General features: G+C 43.6%; 1 protein-coding gene across 1 annotated transcript in view; it reads right to left on the bottom strand.

The window, feature by feature from the left end:
- Positions 1 to 23,706, bottom strand: part of Oatp26F (Organic anion transporting polypeptide 26F) — an 89,533-nt gene that overhangs the window by 31,841 nt on the left and 33,986 nt on the right. The window contains exons 2-3 of the mRNA XM_065223916.1: positions 13,697 to 14,052; positions 1,642 to 1,819 (exon numbers count right to left, since the gene is read on the bottom strand). Coding sequence (XP_065079988.1) covers positions 1,642 to 1,819; positions 13,697 to 14,052 — 534 coding nt within the window. The remainder of the gene's footprint in view (positions 1 to 1,641; positions 1,820 to 13,696; positions 14,053 to 23,706) is intronic.

The raw sequence follows: 23,706 nt of genomic DNA on the forward strand, positions 1-23,706 counted from the left end.
GTTTCTTCCGCACTTCGCCTTTAATTTTAGGGATCACAGCTCTTGGAACAAGTTGAATCACCTCCTCCCTTCCTCAACTCAGCCGTAAAGTAGTCCACTTTCCTCACCCTGATATTTTCCCAAATCGGCGGCAACGTAAAGGAAAACAATAAAAAAATATTTCCATCATAATTTCATTCAACACACATTTTATTATCCTTCCCAAGTGAGTCTATTACGAAAGGGAAAACACACCGGGGAGTGAGCACACTTTCCTGCCGGAAGTTATCTTTTCTCCCAACAACGGAACGCACGGGAAGTAAAGTGCGTTCGGCCTTTTATTTGGACTGCTTTTGCCAGGAGCAGGAGGATAAAGAGCATTAAATTGTATAGTGAGATCCTCCGGCAAGGGGCGCAGATGTTCTCTGTGATGCACCGGCGCTCGGTAGTCCCTTTGCCAGCATGGACTGGACGACGATGATGACGACGAAGTTGGTTAGCCAGTCGGCGATGTGATCGATGAGAATGAAAGTAGCAATTTTCCAATCGAGACCTATTGATTACGACAGTAGGGCAGGGTAATTCAATTCGGATGGGTTTATTCGATTTATTGCGCAATAAGTGGCTTTGATTTACTTTCTCGCTAGGTGGGTACATGCATAGTGAGCTCATCGAGCTGGGATGCAACAGTACGGGGAAAGGACTTTAAAGTTGTGTGGTCAACCAACGGTTTGAAAGGCTCAGTATCATTTATGAGAATATAATAGATTTCATAAAGTTGGGTTAGATGCATCACAAGCAATCTTACAAGAACTAACTTATCTCCCGTCCAATATAGTAAGTATTGCAGAAATATTCACACAATCTTCTTATGAAAAATTTCGTCAGAGTCCCATGTGTTTTTCTTTAACGAGCTGTAATCATAACAACATTTTTACGATCATCCAATAAATTATACTTAACGCTTTTCATGTGTCGTAAAAAAACAATTCCTTCTAAACAGTTTTTTTTTCTCATCAACTGAAACAGAATGCAGAACCACAGAACGACGATGCAGAGGGACACGAGGTACCTTTAAAAAAATGGATACAAATCCAAAATCAGCACCGTTTAAGTTGTTTAGGACACTTTACCGAACGTAAAACGGCACAGCAACCCATCGCGAAGCCGTCTGTAAACACTGATAAAAATTATGCTCACCAAAATTTTGTTTACGCACAATAAATTGTCCTCCCGTGCTGCACCTTTTATACATACCACCACATACGAGATGCAAGAGATAAAATGAAACGAACCGCAAACAAGCTTCCATAAAGTTACCCAACAACCATGAACACATCGCCAAATCACCCGTACTAAAAGGAGCAATTCAAAACAATAACAAACAACAGCCACCTACCTACCTAGCACCTTTCTCCCCAAAGCCAAACAAAGAATCGTCCCCTTCTTCTTCTCGCTAAGTGAAATAAGCTCGCTTAGTCCCTCGTCATCTTGTTTTATCGCAATTCGGTACACTTTTTTTTATATTAGCTAGCTACCATCCGCCTTACCAACAACCCGCCCCAATGCAAAGCTACCACCCCGCGTAAACGAAAAAATTGCTCCAAATAAACCAACCAACCAACCAGCCTAGGGGAAAGGGCAGCCGCAGCAGGGACTTACCTAAATAAACAGATGACATCTTCTTGGAGACGTTCTCGTCGATGTAGGTTACCCCGAGGGTGTACAGTGGCGATGCGCCGGCACCCAGCAGTAGCTGGGCGGTGAAGAAAAACCAAACATTCCAGGAGAGATTCTCCGTTCCGTCCATCGGGGAACCACCGTTGGCCGATGAGCAGCTCTGGGGGAGAAAAAAAAAACAAGGGAAAGTTTTATGAGGTAAATCGATAGGAATAGATTTGCTGGAAAATAAGAGACGTTTTTTTCGGTAGAGTTTTATAGTTCACTAAGACGGAAGAAGTCCTGCTGCATCTCATTCTATCTAGTTCTATGTCCATGTTAGTTGCCGCTGACAAGCTGTTCCGAACCCAAGTAGAACCAGACTCTGGCGTCTCCGACTCAACGATTTCAGTCGCAGCGCTGAACCTGCCTATTGGCAACGAAACGGCTTGCAAAAATCGACTACATCTGAACATATTTTATCTCAAGATGGAAAACATTCCGTGCATCTTTTCAGTGCTCTCTTTTATTCGCTGCCAGACTGTTGAGCAGTTCAGTCGATTTTTATTCTCTCTCGTTTCGTTCGTTCGTTCGTTCGAAACTCGAATTAGCTCCGCGTTATGTAGTGACGCTCTCGCTGACCCAGCCATGAGTAAGAAATCACGCGGTAACGCGAGTGCCGGTTTACCGGGAAAACAGCCTCTCCCAGGAGACGGTGCGACCACCGAGCCTGCCCAGAAGAAGCAGAAGAAAACCCCATTGCACGTCTCGACGGGCGTTGCGGACCCGCAGCCGGGGCCTCCCGGAACTAAACGACCCAGACCTGAAGACAGCGCCCTGCAGAACGGAGCCCAGCCGCAGTCGGACCCTGAGACGGTGCCGAAAAAAGTGAAGTTGCCACCCTTCTATGTGAAGGGCTTCCCTCCCGGGCTATGGGAGCAGCTGGATTTCTACATTAAGCAGGGCCTTCGTTGCACCATTCAACGGTGCACGGAAGACTACAAACTGATGGTCCCGGCCGAAAAACACTACAACGCAGTCCAGGCCCTCTTGGACAGGATGAAGCTGGAGTACTTCTCCCACGACGTCGAGGCCACCAAGCCGCTGAAAGTGGTGCTGCGTGGGCTCCACGACATGGACACCACCACCTTAATGGACGAGATTAAGGCGAACGGCCTCAAGCTGTCGAAATCCACAAGATGGCCCGCAGCAAGGCCATCAAAAATCGTGACCAGCTCTACCTGGAGAAGAACTCCACAACCGTGAAAGATCTCCAGACGACACGCACACTGTTCCACATCGTAGTGAAGTGGGAGCGGTATAAGCCGACCCACCGTGGTCTCACTCAGTGCTCGAACCGCCTATTGTTCGGGCACGGCACCAGGAACTGCCGCATGGCCAGCCGCTGCATCAAATGCGGCAAAAACCACAAGATCGACGACTGCGACAGCATCGAGGAAGCCGCTCCCACATGCGCCAACTGCGGTGCCGCCCACAAGGCCACGAGTAAGGCCTGTCCGAAGCGGGCCGAATACGCCGAGATCCGGAAGAAAGCCTCGTCCAACAACCAGCCCGGTCGCAAGAAGGTTCCGGAAAACAACGCGCAGAACTTTCCTCCGTTATCACCGGTCCAACCACGGCCAATTCCAGTGTTGCCGCCACTCCCGCTCAACCAACAGTTTGCTGCTGCCCAGTCGGCTGCCACTGCAGTACCTGGTCAAGCCTCCGGGCCATCGACGGATCCCCCTGCTCCGGGATTGGCCGGTACAACCGGCGAAGCTACAGACGATTCTCCGCTTTCAACGGATGAGATCGTCACACTGTTGGCCCAGGCCATCATCATCAAGCGCACCTGCGCTACAAGAACACAACAGCTCCAAGCAATCATCTCCTTCGTCGCTAATTATGGACCGTGAAGCTATAAAGATCGCCAACTGGAACGCTCGCTCCGTAGGGGCGAAAAACATTGAGCTTGCAGACTTCCGACGTGGGCCTTCTCACCGAGACTCACCTCAAGACCGGTGACAGCTTCTGGCTGCCCGACCACAGCATTGTCCGGCTTGATCGCACCAGCTCCAGGGGGGGGCGGTGTCGCGGTCATCATCAAGAAAGGCATCAAGTACTGCACCCTACCCCACTACCGCACTTCCATCATCGAGGCCGTTGGCGTAGAGGTGGAAACATCGACCGGAAACGTCCGGTTCATCGCCGCCTACTGCCCCCGGCAATGTACCGTTAGCAATGGTACAGCACAGCAGTTCAAGAACGACCTTGCCATCATAACCCGCAACAATGCCCGCTTCGTAATCGGAGGGGACCTGAACGCCCGGCACGAGGCCTGGCGGAACTACCAGCAGAACCAGAACGGCCGCCTACTATTCGACCATTCCCAGCATGGTCTCTATTCCGTCTGGTTTCCGGACGAACCAACCTTCACATCACCGGCGGGCAACCCATCGACGCTGGACCTGTTCTTGGCAAACACCAGATTAGCCAAGCCGGTTGCCGTCAACGACCTGGATTCGGACCACCAACCGATGCTGACCGAGCTGGGCTGCAACGTGGCCCCTGCACCGTGCCTGCGGAAGGACTACCATCGAGTCAACTGGGTCCAGTTTCGGTGCGTGGTCGACCGCCACATCGACGACAACCCACCGCTCGACACAGTGGGGGACATCGACCGGGCCCTGGAGGGTCTCCATTAAGCCATATCCGTGGCTGACGAAGAGTGCGTTCAACGAGTACCTGTGAGGGGTAAGTTTCAAGCAATTGATTCCCACACAAAAATCTTGATTCGGCTCAGAAATGTTCGTAGACGCCAGTTTCAGCGGACTGGAGATCTGCAGCGTAAATACAAAACGGTCGATCTGAATCGGCAGATCGCTTCCAGAATGGTCTCAATCCGGAACGAGAGTTTCGGGCGGCTCGTTCAGAACCTGGACGACCGTTCCAGACCATTCTGGAAGGTTGCCAAGGTGCTGAAGTCTCACCCCAAGCCCATTCCACCACTTAGAGTCAATGACGAACGGCTTATCACCAACGAAGAGAAGGCCAATGCGATTGGGGAGCACATTGCCCAGTCGCATTTGCTTGGCTCCAAAATCCCAAGTCCACTCGAGAACCAGGTTGCGCAGTGCGTCCAGACGTTAGATGCTTCCCCTTGTGCCGTCTGTCCAGAAGAACGTATTACAGAGGAACAAATTTGCTCAGCGCTGAAATACAGTAAGAACATGAAGGCTCCCGGGTTTGACGGAATATTCAACCTAGCGTTGAAAAATCTCAACCCGAGGGTGCACGCGCTGCTGGCTGCCATCCTCAACAGATGCTTGGAGCTGCACTACTTTCCAAGCATCTGGAAGGTGGCAAAAATCATCCCGATCCGCAAACCTGGGAAAGACTCTTCACTACCGTCAAGCTACAGACCGATTAGCCTGCTCTCAGCGCAGAGCAAGCTGTTCGAAAAATTGATCCTCAGCCGACTGAACAAGTTTGTGGAGGAACATGACATTCTTCTTCCGGAACAGTTCGGGTTCCGTAAGGGGCATTCCACCAATCATCAGCTAGTGCGGGTGATGAATAACATCCGAAGTAACAAAGCTGTATCCAAGTCCACAGCCATGGCCTTGTTAGACGTCGAAAAGGCGTTTGACAATGTCTGGCACGACGGACTTATATACAAGCTTTGTAACTCCAACTTTCCACCATACCTTGTGAAAATCACCCGTAACTATCTCCAGCAAAGGTCGTTCAGGGTGTCGTTGAATAGTTCCCTTTCGGGACAATTTCCGATCCCAGCAGGTGTTCCGCAAGGGAGTCTGCTGGGACCACTGCTTTACAGCATCTACACGTCGGACATCCCTCCTCTAGGAGACGGTTGCGTGTTCTTCCTGTTTGCAGATGACACCGCGATAGCCGTCAAGGGTAGTGTTGAGACGCCGCTTGGACACCCCTAGTTAACGAGCATAGCTGCAGCATGACAGCTCGCGCGCTGGAGTGGTAGTAGTAGAAAGTACAAAACAATACAGATGATAGTGGAGATAGTACATAAAGAAAACAAAACAAAACAGATAGAAAAGGATAAGTTCGCCATTGCAACAAAAGTCGGTTGTTTACGGTGCAATTTGTAGCAATTAAATTCAACAGTAAAAGTGGTTTATTGAGTTCAATTTCGCAATTAGCTAACAGGTAGTGCAACAAGAATCGGTCGGTTCAAATCGTGGTTCAAAGCTGTAAGTAGTGAGAAGAAGTGAGATTAATTCATTTACTTACCTGATTGTGTTTCTCCCAGAAAACCCACCAAACAGATTACGGTGAGGGTAGCGGTACTCAAGTTCGCCAAATTGAGGGAAATCAGAAAACGGAGTCTAGTGGTAAAGGAAACCACTTTGTTGTGAGTAATTTACTTAATTATTATTATGATTATTTATTGATGATAAATAAATTACAGTTTAAGCGTTGCATCAAAAAAAGTTGCTGCTTTAAAAATTTGGTTTCCCTTCGGGAACAGGTAGGATGCCTCGTGAAATTACGAACAAGCTCCAACGAATGCTTGACACCTTTACTGATTATGCGTGGAAAATCAAAATCAACGCCTCGAAAACCCAAGCGATCATGTTCCTTCACAGACAATCACCAAAACTTAAACCGTCTCCCTCCTGTACCGTAATAATGGATGGTACAAGGGTCGAGTGGTCCGCTGATGTTACTTATCTCGGGATGTTGTTCGATGAGAAGCTCCTGTTCCGCTCGCACATAGAGAAAACCCTAGTTAAGTGCTCCGCCTTGGTTAGGTGTTTGTATCCGCGCATTTGCCGCAGATCCCGCCTCTCAAGGCAAAACAAACTGGCTGTCTACAAACAGATCATAGCCCCCGCGATCTTCTATGCCGCCCCGGTGTGGGAATCGTGCGCTCAGACCCACAGGAACAAAATCCAGGTTGCACAGAATAGAGTGTTGAGGATGATCCTAGATCGTCAATTCGACACAAGAATAGCAGACCTCCATCAAGAGGCAGACATTTCCAAAGTACATTCCAAAATTGAGGATATGACAACCAAATTTATCGAAAAATGCAATCTTTCTGAACATGCTTTAATAAGCAATTTGTACATAAAGGGTGATACGGTCAAAATTTGGTCAATATCAACTTGACGTATTTCTTTCAATTTTGCATTTAAAAAACCTGAACACCCCTCATTTTGAAGGTGTGTGTGTGTAGAATGTTGCTCCTATTTTGATTTTGGAATTCACTCTTCAGTTGTCAAAATGCCGTCCAAGCAAGAAGAGCAGCGTATCAAAATTTTGCTCGCGCATCGCGAAAATCCGAGCTACTCGCACGCAAAGTTGGCAAAATCGCTAAAAGTTGCCAAATCAACCGTTACAAATGTAATTAAAGTGTTTGGGGAACGTTTGTCGACAGCCAGGAAGTCTGGATCGGGGGGAAATCGAAAACCGGAAGCCGCTGAGACGACAAAGAGAGTTGCCGGTAGTTTCAAGCGAAACCCTAACCTCTCTCTCCGAGATGCCGCAAATAAGCTGGGTGTATCGTCTACAACCGTGCATCGAGCCAAAAAACGAGCCGGACTATCGACTTACAAGAAGGTAGTGACTCCAAATCGCGATGATAAACAAAATACGACGGCCAAAGCGCGATCCCGGAGGCTGTACACGACGATGCTGACGAAGTTTGACTGCGTGGTAATGGACGATGAAACCTACGTCAAAGCCGACTACAAGCAGCTTCCGGGACAGGAGTTTTATACGGCAAAAGGAAGGGGAAAGGTAGCAGATGTTTTCAAGCACATGAAACTGTCAAAGTTCGCAAAGAAATATCTGGTTTGGCAAGCCATCTGTACCTGTGGCTTGAAAAGCAGCATTTTCATAGCTTCCGGGACTGTCAACCAAGAAATTTACGTGAAAGAGTGTTTGAATAAACGTCTGCTGCCTTTCCTGAAGAAACACGGTTGTTCCGTACTGTTTTGGCCGGATTTGGCATCTTGCCATTACGGTAAAAAGGCCATAGAGTGGTACGCCGCCAACAACGTGCAGGTGGTTCCCAAGGACAAGAACCCTCCCAACACGCCAGAGCTCCGCCCAATTGAGAAATACTGGGCTATTGTCAAGCGGAACCTAAAGAAGACCAAAAAAACTGCTAAGGGCGAGCAGCAGTTCAAGGCAAACTGGCTTTCTGCGGCGAAGAAGGTGGACAAGGTGGCTGTACAAAATCTGATGGCAGGGGTCAAGCGTAAGGCCCGGCAATTCGGATTTGGAAAAGCGGAAGCCTAACTGAATATTTTTACTGAATTTTATACTAATTGAACTTGAAAAAGAAATTTAATTTGATTTTTTAAATTAACGATTTCACCGATTTACACGCGTTTTCCCTTGACCAAATTTTGACCGTATCACCCTTTAGTAGGTTAAGTGTATACCAAACCACCTGGTAGATCCTTTTCGTGGTGCGCTACTGGCATAAGATCAACCGCACCGAGCCCTAGTCCTGACAACTGCAAACTAGAAGACCAAGATGTTTCAGTAATTATAGGAACACATCTAGGTCCTTGTTACTTTTTATGTCTTGATAATAGTGACAAGGCATGGATAGTGACCATCCCCGTTCTGAATTTTTATAGCGTATGTTTCAAATCAAAAACATTGTTTATGTTCATAGAGTACATAATTCTTTTCCTTTTGTCCTTCTTCTATTCGTTTCCTTTTCCTTTCGCTTTCAGAAATCGAGTAATGGCGCTATAGCCATAAGCCATAAAAGACTAGGATAAGATTGGATTCTGAAGCATCGTGTTAAAATCTTCGAGTTAAACAGACCCTATGTTTTCTGAATCATCTTGTCCCTTAAATGCTAAACAGTAGGCCTGGCCGTTTTGGTATGTATGACGCATCTTCGTTGTGAAACATATATCAAATCAAGGGGTGAGACAGCTTTACTCTGAGTTCCGTTTTTGCTGCGAGTAACACGCAAGTAACTCAATGTACCTCAAAATTTAATCGACGTTCATGGATTTACTGTCTGTTTACTCCTCGGCTTACTCCGTTTACCGCCTTCGTATCGACAGTGAGCATGCATAAGGGCGTATACGAGATGATCGATTATCTTCAACGATTTTCTTTTTTAATTGCTACAGCTAAGCGAAACAATTCTCTAGAATTTGTTCAATGCAGAGTTGTAACAGGTTGTATTGGCCATCAAAAGCAACAGCAAACGCACCGAGAAACGTTTATTCTAGCGAGTTATTAACAAAAAAGAAAATCGATCATCGCGTTTACGCCCTTATGCATGCTCACTAGACTGATGCAAAATTTGACATTTTCGCTCCACAGTGCTCAAACGGTTCCAAATTGGGCCCTGATTAGCCTCCCAAAATTTGAACTCATTGAGTGAGTAACTGACATAGCACAAACCATTTGAAGTTTATATGGGAATTACTATTGAGAAACCATAATTTCGGATCATATCTATCTCAAAATTCACCAGTTTATTCTACTTTAAAAACAGTGGCGTCTCGTCCATATGTGCACCTCGTGCACTGCACAGTCTCGAATTTTCTAAAAGTAAAATTTATATTTCAGAAAAGTTAAGAGGCAAAAATTTAATACTCAATTAAAACCATTTTTGTCCGCCCTATTTATTGGTTTCATATGGATAGTAGCTGAACTATCCATCACTGGATAGTAGCTGAATTGTTTACCACATCGATACTCAACCTCCGTTTTACCTGCCACTGAAAGAAATGTACGTAAAAACAAGGTTGCAAAGACTCATTTCAGCTAAAACAATGTTTTTCTAAATTATGAAATAATTAGATGCCATGATCAAATTTTGAATTGGTAGGATACAAGAAGAGGTTGCAAAGAATGTGTTTGACATATTAAACCTGTTTATTTCACTTCATGAGAGTCACAATCAGCGATTTTTCACAAACTCACTCACTCACTCACTCACTCACTCAGCGATCAGCAAATCGCTGATTGTGACTCATAGAAAGCAAAATTTACAGGTTTTATGTTTCCAACGCATACTTTGTAACCTGTTCTTGTAAGTTACAACTAAAACATGCCATCATACCATCTTTTGGTTTTATTATTCCGAAAAACATTATTTTAGCTGAAATGAGTCTTTGCAACCTTGCGTAAAAACAGAAACGAGGCATAGCGATCTTGTTTTCACGTACGGGCACGCTGGGATGTTACCACGTGCAGACAACACTCTTTTTGGGCTTCTATGGCGAATGAGCGACACAAAACAAGCAAGGAAAATATACCTTCGTTCTACCAAAGCCACCGCATGCTTAGTTCTCCCAGTCTGAGCACTTTTGCTTGTGCACCAGAAACGCTCGTATTTACAACCAGATCAGTTGTATATGTATTGAAGTCCCGTAAGCATAATTGCCGCTGTGTTAGTGTTTATTTTGTGCACTTCTATCTTTGCACAGTTTAAAGAGAAGAGAATAAATTGGCACGTATAGGCAACGTCGCATATGAGTTTCTCTCTGAATTGATTGAATCTTGGAGAGCCGTCATTCGTTGTATACCTACCTACACGCACCATCGAATTTTTAAATTTTTAAATTTTCTCACTACTATGTCTGCATTTCATTCAGTAGCCTCAGCGCATTGATGGAATATTGTTCATTGGCAAATCTAATAGCGAATTCGTTTATTATTCAGTTCCAACCTGGATCGGGTATCAAGATTGGGCCTGCTTGTTTTCCGACAAACGTCAGTTCGATCGTTTGTTTTTAAAACCCAGCTCAGGTTGAGGTTCGCACTGACAAAAAGTCCGGTTTCGCACTGGGTTGGAACTGGCTCCAACCCCGATAATAAACGAATTCGCTATAAGTTGGCACTCGTGGAGAATAGAAGAATTAAGAAAGTGATGAAGGTTTCAAAATTTTACACGGTGAGGTATACGAGTACAATCTTAAAATGCTTCTATTTTGCAAATGGAGCATTTTAATTAAATCTGGTTAATGCAACGTTAGTAGAAAACTTAAAGACTACTCAATAGACATATGATATAGAAACAAAAATAATTTCTTTTCAGATTTTGAAGTGTATACATAGATTTCAGCTTTTCTACCGCTGTAGCAGAAACCAGATTTAAATAAAATGCTGCATTGGCAAAATAAAAGCATTTTAAGATTGCATTCGTATACCTCCCCGTGGAAAATTTTGAAACCATCATCACCTTCATAGGTCTTCTATTCTCCACGAGTGCCAACTTTGATTTGCCAATAGCATAGTGCAAAATTAAATAGGAATCGTGGAACAGGATATTGTTGATGACCTCCTGAAAAGACCGTTTGCCAGAAGATCCATGGAGGAATAAATGCTTATTGCGAGAATGGACGTCCCACGACTAAAGTTGGACAACTTGAAAACGACATGTAAAAGAAATGGTAAAATCTTAACGCGGAACTTTGCCGAAAATGGACAACTGGAATTGTTGGTTGGGTCATGCTCGAGGAAATTGCGCGGGGAAGTGGAGCATTTCGAGGAAATCGCAATTGGCGTCAACTCAACGCTACTGCTTAGGAAACGGTGAGTAACGATGACAAATATCATAAACATGAGACTTAAAAAGAAAATCAATGTTTCTATGCAAGAGTAAGCAAAACTGGTAGCAGAACTGTTTCCCATCATCATTTTGTTTATTTTTTATGTAGGTACCCCCGTCGAAAGATTTGTATCCCATTTTTTATTATGCATCAAAATTGGCTTCTACTGTTACAGATAAAATATAAATAAAATAGGTGCACAACTAGTGAATTTTCTCACGTGACGCCACAAAAAATGATAGCTGAGCTTGTTGAAATTTGTCTCAGCTACAACTTTGTTAAAGACCACTTTTCGATCAAATGTAAGAAACAAAAATTATTAAAGATTCAAGTCACTGATGTATTATGATTATGTTCAATCAACTGTTCAGCAGGCAATATTGGTGTTTATGGCGCGTAGAATAGAGGACTAAAATCATGGCTACTATGTCACACTGCAGAATACAGTGTTGCCCACAATACAGTTGCTTAATCTTGCCATAAGATTATCAATCTCTTAAACAATTAATAACTATTTAATTTGACGTTTGGCTGAAAAACAATTTTCTGCAAAATTGTAGCTGATAAAAATTCCCATAAGAATTCCCAATGGCTAGAAGACAATTAACAAGAAGTTTGGTTTTCCCATAGTAATTTCCATATAAACTTCAAATGGTTTGTGCCAAGTCAGTTTCTTATCAAACGAGTTTAAACTTACGGAGGCTAATCAGGACCCGATTTGAAACTGTTTGAACACTGTGGAGCGAGAATTTCAAATTTTGCATCAGTCTAATCCTCACTGTCGATATATTAGGTGTCAGTCTTGTTTGTAAACAAAATAAAATTCTCGCGTCACTTTTTAATAGGCCCTTTTTGCATTGATCGCTTCTCTTAATCAACTCTCTCTTTGGATCGTCACGGCCGTGTTAAGATATTTCCGGATATTTTGGACACCCAAGACTCAACAATCTAGCATCTAATACGACAAAGACGACAGGACATGTTTTTGTAGCCGAGTTATGTACGAAATTGAAAGAATGTAGATTGGTCTATTTCAATTCGGAGTAGGTAACCTGAATGACACGAAGAGAGCGGGATGGTCAGCATATAGACTGATCAAGGGCCGGTTATGCGAAATCATTTGCCAGGATAAGATCTAGCAGACGTCCGTTTCGGTTGGGAAAAGTGTTTACTTGACTAAACCCGTTTAAGTTAAATCCATCCAAAAGAGTACAGCAAGCCACCGGCATATGTGATAGCAGTGGGTCAATGAATGGTGTGCCGCTGTCGGTAAAGCGCCACTGTAAACCAGCTTAGTTTTGGTCGTCAAATAGTAGTGCGGGAGAGCGGGGACTCCATCGAGACCTAACAATGATGCTCACGGATGATCGTGCTGTCTGCAGGTAGACAGCGCCAATACTGATAATTTGTTGTGGAAATTCCAGAGCTGTTCCAGCAGAATGGAAATGGGTGAGGTACTTAGGTAGCTGGTTAGTCTAGTTGAGACAGCAGCCAGAACAGATCTGTGCAGGGGTGATCGGTCACTTGAAGACGGGATAAAGTGATTCGAAGTTGCGATGCATAGATCCGGTCATCCAGTCCTGTTTTACTCAGTACGCTCAAATCCAACCGCCAAGAAAAACGAGTTGATTTTACTCCGTATTTTTTTTTTAAATCCGTAGGCCATTCGAGGAGCGATCTCGGGAGCTGGAGACCGAAGGAAATTTAGGACCGAAAGTTCAGAATCGCAACCATAGTCGCCTGGAGTTGTAGGCCGGAAGTCCCCGATTCGTGTTGTTGTTTTGCTTGACAGCAGCTTCTCGGCTTCGCACCTCCATATGTTGCTGTGATGCGAAAAGTGAGAAAGCAAATGACAGTGATCTTGCTCACTGAGTGAGTGCTGAGATGGGTGCCTCAAAAGTAACTCTGAAATTGCTCATGATTAGGAGCTGTCTTGCCCCTTGTATCAAATAGACAAAACAATTATGGACGTATATCAATCATTTGCCGGGATGCTTTCAAGAACTGGCTGGGTTGGTGTTGGATAAGATTCGTCGTAGTGAATCAATTGACTGCTCGACGATTTAGAAGACCTAGAAAATGTTATAAACGAGGAAATGGATCGTAATTTTCATTTTTGTTTTTTTTTTTTAACCCACCATAAAGATGTAGGTTTTATTTTCAATTAGAAGACCGTTCGGGGTTTTTTACAGGTTAATTGAAATTGGAGTTTATTGCTAGCTAGGATCCAGATATCCGTACGGAAAAATGCAGCCTCACATTCACTAAGGCAGGTCTAAAAACTTTCACGACGCGCCGTCAAAGCTTCCCCCTCCCAATATACGCTTCGTGTCACCAGAAAGCATATTTTGTCCCATCCTCTAATTACCAGTTATGAACCTCCCACATCAGAGATACATTGTTCCAACCGATTTGACAGCACTTAATCTTATTAATTAGCACAGAACCAATAAATTTGGCGACGACATGTCATAGTTACTCACCTCCCCCAGTAGTCGGGCGGCGGCGGCGGCGGTGGCACTGCTGCTGGTATCATTGACCAAACCGTCTGGCAGGGCAAGGCAAACATTCTGCTCCGAGTAGGTTGCCCGGTACTGGCCCACCAGAAAGTGCGGCAGGGCAAACACGAACGCTCCGAGACCCATCACCACGACGCCCCAGCCGATCCAGCGTGGCTTCGATGCGCCCAACCGTCCACCGAAGTACGACACCGGCACCAGGCACAGGAACGAGGCGATATCGTACCCACTGGCCACCAGGCCGGTCTGCGTCGATCTTAAACCGAACCGTCGCTCGATCGTCGTGATGACAACGTTGATGAAACCATTGACGACGAGTCCTGTGGAGAAGGAGATAATGGAAAGCTTTTTTTAACGAACATTAAACACACACACACACGTGCTGCTGCTGACTGAGAAACATGGAGGTGGATTGTTGTTTGTGATAGAGATGTGGAAATTAGTGAAAGCCGTTGTTGTCAGCGGTGGAGCTTGACTTCAATGGCAGTAATGGCTGCCTACAGTATTTATGATGAGTGTCTTGTATCGATAACACATCTCAAATGAAGAGATGATAAAAGAAACTTGTCCCAAAATGAAGTAAAGGTCCGTCCACTTTCGTCTTCAACAATAAATGGAAAAGGTTTTTCTTTTCAAGAATGAAATGGACAGGTACAATATAGCAGCCGCTATCTGATCATACCACACTGTCCCTGCTCAGAACGAGCGGTTTATGTTCGATAGAAAGCGAAGTCTGGTTGAATGTTGGCAAATTGACACAAACTGCACTGGTTGATGAAACATTTTGAATTTTTCAGAAGGTGAAAGTACATTCTGCTAATCAATACGGCAGATCTGTAAGCCTGGCAAGAGTCGGATAATGCATGCATGTTGTTCTCTTGAACGGATTTGTTGATTACCGTGCGACATTGCTGGACAAGTTACAACCCCACATAGCAGGTTAAATTGGGGGGTATACTAATTGCATCTGCAGCCTGTGCAATCGTGCATGAAATAGTAGCCTAATTTTGTCCCCATCGTCAAGGGAGTTTTGCTTATTGCTCATGCTGAGGTACGATATGGCTAATTATGGTTATTATACGACCGACGCATGTCGCTGATTAATTCATCGTAATATTGCGTACCACCGATAGTGGTGCGTGAATATCAGTTTGTGTTTTTGTAGAAAGATGGATTCCAAGAATTTATAACTGACCATTTTCGTGCAATAGGTGCATTATAGATGGCACTGTTTAAAACTGCGGATTCTCTCTGTTAAATTAGGCGTTCTCAATTGTTACGAAAGATTTAATTGCATTAAACGGTCTCTATCTTCGTTAGCTACAAACTGTTAATGCTCAAGACACCGATTCTTCAATCATCATCATGAGTATAAACATATATTGCCACACAAGGCATCCGAAAATTTAAATCAAGTATTTCATGATTTAAGATCGTATATTTTCTGGGTAAAACACCATCACTGTGTTTACTTACTTTAATTCTTGATAGCATTCCACAATTTCACGTTATTGATATACAAAAAATTAGGTCAAATCTCTTGGTAAAAATAAAACACCAAGAAAATCACTTCGACTCCACTTCTTTGCTAGCGAACGTCATTTTTTTTGGCTTAAAATGTTCCTTGGGATGTATACTTTAAATAAGAAAAGACTCCAAGTCCGCCAGAATATTTCTTACCGCTTTACGAAGCGATTTCCTAAAACATGTACCGGCGCGCTGAGAGAGCAATTTTATCTTTAAACGCGTTTATCTCGAAACGGGGTTTTTCAAACTAGCGTGGGAAATAACTCTAACCAGTTATCATCAAATTTGGATATCGCCTAGGTTTTCTTGTTCAGAATTAAATTCTGCTTAGAAATATGTATCCACATTTTCGATTTTGTCTAAAATTGATTTTTAATCCACGATTTTGTAAGCATTTTTAGGGTGAACAAATGGACTTTTTTTTCTAAGGCCACAACTTTTAAAAAAATAATTTAAAAAAAATCGGAATACGTATTTCTAACCCAAATTTCATTACTAATCAGGATTTTTGTTCGATATATGATCCAGGATCACATGGAAAGGAGTATTTTCCCACGCCGTTTTCCGACTTCCGCGCGAGGACACCCGTGCGACCTGGTGCACCGGCCACGGGGAGACGCCAATCGAGTTCAAAAAAAATACAAATTGTAGTTCGAAGGATGACTAATAAATGGGTTATAACATCACAGACAAACAGCCGTAACTCTTTGAAAAACTTGTTCTTGAATACATAGTATCTCAAAACATATAACCTCAGTAACGACATCCCTCTGGCTTCTCGCGGAAAACAAGCTTGCTCGCTAACTCGTAAACAATATTGCATAAAAGTTCTATAGAATGTATAGAAACGTCAAAGTGATCCGATGCCAGCGCTGCGGCGAGTAGTTCGCGGAACTGATAATATTCAAATCAACCGTTAAATGCATGAACGAAGATACACAATGAAGAGTTACGTCTGTTTGTCTGTGATAACATATTTGCCCTCCCTGAGTGTTTTATTGCTTAAAAAAATTAACGAAAATGCCTTACTTTTTGGACGTTCAAAGTGTACTACCCCCTTAAAACATGCAAATACAAAGTTTAAACCAATAACTTAGATGAGTGGATGTTTTTAATGGTGAATAAATATCAAAAATTGAATAAATAAAACTAATAGGACCATTTTTGGTACTTCAGCGTTCCAATTACAAAGGTAAAAAAAAAGATTGAATTGAACTCAAACAGGGGAGATGGCAGCATTGCATGTAGCCTGCTATTGCCTTTCCCGCTCAGGGGTGTAAACAACATGTCATACAGCGTAGTCTGGCAGCGTGAATGTTTTGTCTATACGACATTCTTACACACGTGCATGTGTGACGTTACATTTGCTTTTGTATTGAAAAGTAAAAGAATGAAAGAGATGGTAATTAATTAATTTATCTTTATTAGGGAGGCTTTCAGCCTGGGGCTGGTTCGCCTCCAACACAAAGAGATGGTAGATTTTGGTCACCATAGTCCTCTCCAGCCGGGTTCGTATTGGTGCGAGTTGCGTGTGTTAGTGAGATGAAATTTTTTGTTAGCTGTGAGAAATTTTTTGTTTGCTGTAAGAACTGTCATTCTACATTCCTAGTTGAACACTCAGTCGGTTAACAACGTCTCGGTCTCAGTCGCGCGGCATCTAGTTTTTTTTCGGTGTTTTTTCCGCCCGAGCGGTTTTTTCACCCCCAATTGGGTGCCCCAAGTGACCAGTGTGCAACAGAGGAAGTGGAATTCCATGGGCCGAGCCCCTTGGAGTTGCCATCCAGCTTTAATCCACCCCGGTAATCCATCCGGTCGTCAAGCCATTTTTTCCATCATCGTGCCGACCCACCAACACCAATCATCACCACCAGCAGCAGCAAACGGACCATCTAGCTGCAACGGCTGATAGGTTGTTTACAACCGGCATAAGTATTAGACAATACATTTTGCAAGTCCATTGCCTCCCTATTGTAGTTTAATTTTGCCTCGTGGCGCGTGACTCTGTCTCTCACCCCTGGTAGGGGAGTATGGGTCATAGTGAGACAACTTTTTGCAAGTAGATATAAGTTTTTTTTTTTTTCGATTTTTTTTTCTTTTTGATTTGTTCGTACGTCGGGCAAAAAATTTAATTACTAGTAATTAAAATTAATTAATTAGTGAAGGTTTTATTTTTTTTTTCCTTCTTAAGTGGTTGCGCACCACTTTTGCGCAACACTTATGGCATCTTCCGATGCCTACGTTACGCGAACCAGATACTATGAACCGTCTTCGAAAGGACCATGGGTTGTCTTTTTTCGGCCCAAAAATAAACCTTTGAAAACTCTCGACATAACGAGAGATTTGCTGCGTAAGTATCCGGGAATCTTGGTACACAAAGAAAGATTCAACAAACTGCGTGTAGAAGCACCGACTTATGATGTGGCAAATAAAATTGCTGATCACGAGTTGTTTAGTGTTGAGTACAACATCTACATCCCTTCTCGAGATGTGGAGATAGAAGGCGTAGTCTCCGACGCGAGTCTGACTGTGGAGGACTTGAAACATGCCTCGGGAACTTTTAAAAACTCGACATTCGCTACCGCGCTAGTGAAGATACTGGATGTAAGGCAACTGCATTCAGCATCTTTGCTAGACGGTAAAAAAGTTTATAAACATTCAGACTCGTTCCGGGTGACTTTCGCAGGTTCAGTTCTCCCAAACTTTGTTAAAATTGATGGTGCTTTTTTTCCGGTGCGGCTGTTTGTACAGAGGGTATATAATTGTACCAACTGCAAAAGGCTGGGACACTCGGCCAGCCATTGCGGCAACAAAACTCGTTGTGGCAAATGTGGTGAAAACCACAAAGAGGATTCTTGCCACAAAGAATCAGTAAAATGCGCTTACTGTGGCGAGAATCCTCACCCCTTGCAGGAGTGCCCGATGTACAAACAGCACTCCGATAAAGTGCAGCGTTCAATCTCTGGACGCTCCAAGCAGACATATGCTCAAATGTTGAAGGCTGCATCAGCCGTCCAAGATGCAAACCAATTTTCGGTTTTGTCAGTTGAAGAATCGGACTCTGACTCATCCGATGAAGGTGATTCTACGGTGGTACACGCACCTTCAAAAATGGACGGTTCCTCAAAAAGAAAATGCCCCTCCCCGAAAGTGCGCCGTAAGAAAACTAAAGTCACCTCCAGACGATTGCCAAATTCCCAGGGTAATGGGGATGAAAAAACAAAACCGAAGGCTCCTGTTGATCCAATCCCTGGATGCAGCAAGAATTTTCCGCCATTGCACAACAAAGATAAAAAAAATAAAAAAGCTGCTCCTCAAACTTCTCAAAAGAAATCCAAGTCCGAACGAGGTTTGCTAGCTTTTTCGGACATTGTGGAATTCATATTAAACATGTTCAACATACAAGACCCTCTAAGAAGCTTAGTTTCTGCCTTGCTTCCAACGTTAGAATCATATCTTAAGCAATTGACTGTTTCATGGCCCCTCCTTGCATCAATCATATCTTTCGATGGATAATTCGTCGAACGAGGTTGAAGATATGATCACTGTGCTACAGTGGAACTGCCGTAGTCTAGTGCCTAAACTAGACTCGTTCAAATTTTTACTCCACAATTCTGATTGTGATATATTTGCTCTCTGTGAAACATGGCTTTCTTCCGATAAAGAACTCAACTTCCACGATTTTAACATTATTCGCCTCGATAGAGACGATTCTTATGGAGGAGTACTTTTAGGGATCAAAAAGTGCTACCCTTTCTACAAAATTTCCCTTCCTGCTCTATCAGGCGTCGAAATCGTCGCTTGCCAAATAAATGTGAAGAACAAAGATCTTTGCATAGCTTCAGTATACGTTCCACCAAGAACCTCCATTAGCCGTAGTCAACTCTGGAATCTAGTTTCGATTCTTCCATCCCCAGTATTAATTCTGGGTGATATGAACTCCCATGGTACTGGGTGGGGCGATCTATATGACGACAATAGAGCGGCTATTTTTTACGATTTATGTGACGATTTCAATTTGACTATTTTGAACACTGGTGAAGCGACACGTATAGCAAAACCTCCGGCTCGAGAAAGCCGACTCGACCTATCTTTGTGTTCAAGATCGCTATCATTGGATTGTCAGTGGAAGGTTATCAATGATCCCCATGGTAGCGATCATTTGCCAATCATCATTTCAATAAAGTGTGGCCCTCACTCTGCAGAACCATCTCGGGTTCCATTTGATCTTACAAGGAACATCGACTGGCAGAAATATGCATCGGCGGTGACAATCGGTGTCGAATCAATAGATGCGCTTCCACCATTGGAAGAATATCGATTCCTAGCCGATTTGATTTACAAAAGCTCACTGGAAGCACAAAAAAGAAAAGTTCCAAGTGCACCCTTTAAAAGGAGACCAGCCACACCTGGTTGGGACGAAGAATGCACAAAATTGTATGTAGAAAAATCTGATGCTTTCAAAGCTTTTCGTAGACACAAAACCTCCACTTACTTCGAGGAATATACAAAGCTTGAGACAAAGCTGAAACAATTAATCAAAGCTAAAAACGCGGTTATTGGCGCAATTTCGTCGAGGGACTCTCACGAGAAACCTCGATGAACACCTTGTGGAGGGTGGCTCGCAACATGCGTAACCGCTCATCTTTCAATGAGAGTGAAGAATACTCCAACCGATGGATATTCGATTTCGCTAAAAAGGTCTGTCCGGACTCAGTTCCAGCACAAAATATTCTTCGAGAAGCGTCTCCTAGCGGCGGCTCTCTGGATAGACCATTCTCAATGCTGGATTTCTCTATGGCTCTTCTTTCATCGAACAACTCCTCACCGGGAAGCGATATGATTAAATTCAATCTTCTGAAAAATCTCCCAGATATCGCTAAAAGACGCTTGCTAGATTTATTCAATTCCTTGCTAGAAAACAACATTGTACCGCCTGAATGGAGACAGGTCAAAGTAATAGCCATTAAAAAACCTGGCAAATCAGCGTCTGACCATAACTCATACCGTCCGATTGCTATGCTTTCGTGCATTAGGAAATTGTTGGAGAAAATGATCCTTCGGAGACTCGATCACTGGGTCGAATCAAATAACTTGCTATCAAATACACAGTTTGGGTTCAGCAAGAGCAAAGGAACAAACGATTGTCTAGCGCTGCTTTCCACAGATATTCAACTGGCCTTTGCACACAAGGAGCAATTGGCTTCAGTATTCTTGGACATTAAGGGGGCTTTTGATTCAGTTTCCATTGAAATTCTGTCAGACAATCTGCACAGATGTGGACTTTCTGGAATTTTAAATAATTTCTTGTACAATTTGTTGTCAGAAAAGCAAATGAACTTTTCTCTTGGAAAACTGACAACTTCCAGAATTAGTTACATGGGCCTGCCCCAAGGCTCATGTCTCAGCCCTCTTCTTTATAATTTTTATGTCAAAGATATCGACAACTGTTTGGCAGAACAATGCACGCTAAGACAACTTGCAGATGACGGTGTGGTTTCCGTAAGAGGTCCACATGCCGTGGACTTGCAAGGACCATTGCAAAATTCCTTAGATAACTTGTCTTCTTGGGCTATGAATCTAGGGATCGAATTCTCGCCGCAGAAAACTGAACTGGTAGTGTTTACTCGAAAGCGGTACCCAGCCCAAATGCATCTTAATCTTTTGGGCAGAAACATTACTCAATCATTGTCTTTCAAGTACCTTGGGGTCTGGTTTGATTCAAAGTGCACTTGGAATGCCCATATTACGTATTTGAAGCAAAAATGTCAGCAGAGGATCAACTTTCTCCGTTCAATTTGCGGCACATGGTGGGGTGCTCATCCGGGAGACCTCATAACGCTTTATAAAACAACTATTCTCTCTGTTCTAGAGTACGGCTCTTTCTGCTTTCTCTCGGCAAGAAAAAGTCACCTAATAAAATTGGAACGAATTCAATATCGTTGTCTGCGTATTGCTCTAGGCTGTATGCACTCAACGCATAACATGAGTCTAGAGGTTCTGGCAGGAGTAACACCCCTCCAGAACCGTTTCTGGGAGCTCTCTCTCAGAATACTAATCAAATGCGGAGTGACGAACACACTTATAATTGCTAATTTTGAAGAAATTCTTGGGTTGAACACACAATCTCGATTTATGAGAATCTACCACCACTACATATCATCAGATATGTGTCTTCCTTGTTATACTCCAGACCGTGTTCACTTCACCAATCGCAGTTCCTCAATTGAATATGATCTGACCATGAAACAAGCAACTCATGGGATTCCCGATCAACTTCGACCTATTATTATCCCACGTATTTTTACTGAAAAGTACCAACAAGTCAATTGCATGAAAAGATATTTTACAGACGGGTCCCGTCTCAATGGATCCACTGGCTTCGGTGTCTTCAATGAAAACTCTAGCGCCTTCCGCAAACTTCAGGAACCTTGTTCCGTTTTTGTTGCTGAGCTGGCAGCAATCAACTTCGCATTGGGGATGATTTCCAATATGCCCACAGACCATTACTTCATCTTCTCGGATAGTCTCAGTTCGATTGAGGCTATTCGGTCGATGAAACAAGGTAGGCACTCATCTTATTTCCTTTCAAAGGTAAGGGAGCAGATGTGTGTGCTGGTCGAAAGATCATATATGATTACCTTTGTATGGGTCCCCTCACATTGCTCAATCCCAGGCAATGAGAAGGCGGACTCTCTCGCAAAGGTGGGTGCGCAGGAAGGCGAATTGTATGACAGGCAAATTTCACACGATGAATTTTACCATTTAGTGCGTCAGAGTACCTTTTCGAGTTGGCAAACCGATTGGGACACTGGAAATCTTGGACGGTGGTTACATTCAATTATTCCTAATGTTTCTTCGAGAGCGTGGTTTAAAGGCTTGGGCTTAAGTCGTGACTTCATTCGCGTGATGAGTAGACTTATGTCCAACCACTACTCGCTAGATGCTCATCTCAATAGAATAAACCTCGTGGACAGCAACATCTGTCGGTGTGGAAACGGTTACGATGACATCGAACACGCAGTTTGGCAATGTACGGATAATGACGCCGCCAGAGAGCGACTTTTGAATACCCTCGAGGCCCAAGGAAGACAACCCTATGTTCCTATCAGAGACGTGTTGGCAACCCGTGATCTCTGCTATATGCAGTCCGTTTATGTTTTTCTTCAAATGTCTAGTATAAGAATTTAATTTCTTTTGTCTTTTGTGTCTCTTTATTAGTTTTTGTTTGTCTTGTCCCCCCGTCTCGATGAGTCTCATCGTCGCCCACTGGTCACCCACCATAGCCGGTCGAACTCCGGACGAAGCTAGAACAGCACTACCGTTCATACTGGCGACAACGCTCTGATGAGACAACGAAACCCTACCCCAAGCTCCTCCCCTGATCCTATCCTTCGAAAATGTACCCTTCTAACCTCGAGTAAGCCGCGAGTAATCGGCCCAACTCCTACTAGACATAGAATTAAGTGAATTTTGTTACACACAGTGAACAATGAATTATCGGCTCCGTAAAGCTAACGCGATTGAGCCTTCCAAATAAACGAACTAGATAAAAAAAAAAAAAAAAACTGTCATTCTAAAGTATCTTCTTCTTCTTCTTCTTCTTCTTCTTCTTTCCTTTATTTAACATCGGTCTCTGTTCCGCAATCTACTGCCAATCACCGACGGACATCGATTGCCATCCATTGACGGCAATCGAATGTGCAGGAAGGCAGCTTCCACACCTGCGTAGGATATCGCACCCATTCACAACACACATGGGCCGGGACCAACGGCTTTACTTCCCTTCCGAAGGAAGACGTGACCAGAGAATTTTATGCCTCAGAAAAATCCCACCGACCTCGGCTGGGATTGAACCCAGACCCATTTGGGTGTTAGAAAGCAGTCACGCTTACCACAACACCACCGGCGTAGGCGTCATTCTAAAGTAAAAATAAACAACAAAACGAAAACAAACCCTACGCTTGCACGGTAACAGTCAAGTATCCTTTTGTGAGTAAAGGTAACCCATTTTTGATAAAGGTGGTTTTACTCATTAATGAGTAAATTATTTTAACAACAATGAGTTTCTGCTAACATTAGCTAACAGTTACTACTTAATTGGCATAATGAATTACTCATTAATTAGTGGTGCCGCTTTTATTTACAATGGGTTCACTTTTACTCATGAATGGATGTATGATTCTTACCGTGCACATGACAGTATACGCTAGTGTGTGTAAAATTATGTTATTAGTGTAGTGTTCGTGAGATCCTGCTTGGAGAACTCAATACCAGTTTATATTTATGATGCATTGACTGTTTTGGCACGGCGACGCACGTTACCAACGAATTTAAATATTTTTAGAAAGTGATGATTTAGGAATACAAAAAAGAAGCAAAAGCAAATCGAGTGATGGTTAGTTGCCTCTTAAGAGTTATGCCATTTTCCAAATAAGTTTTACTATGCA

This window comes from Ochlerotatus camptorhynchus, unplaced genomic scaffold, assembly GCF_037179485.1.
Source record: "Ochlerotatus camptorhynchus isolate MF236.1 unplaced genomic scaffold, CSIRO-AGI_Acam_v1.1 ptg000202l, whole genome shotgun sequence".
Classification (NCBI taxonomy): Eukaryota; Metazoa; Arthropoda; class Insecta; order Diptera; family Culicidae; genus Ochlerotatus; species Ochlerotatus camptorhynchus.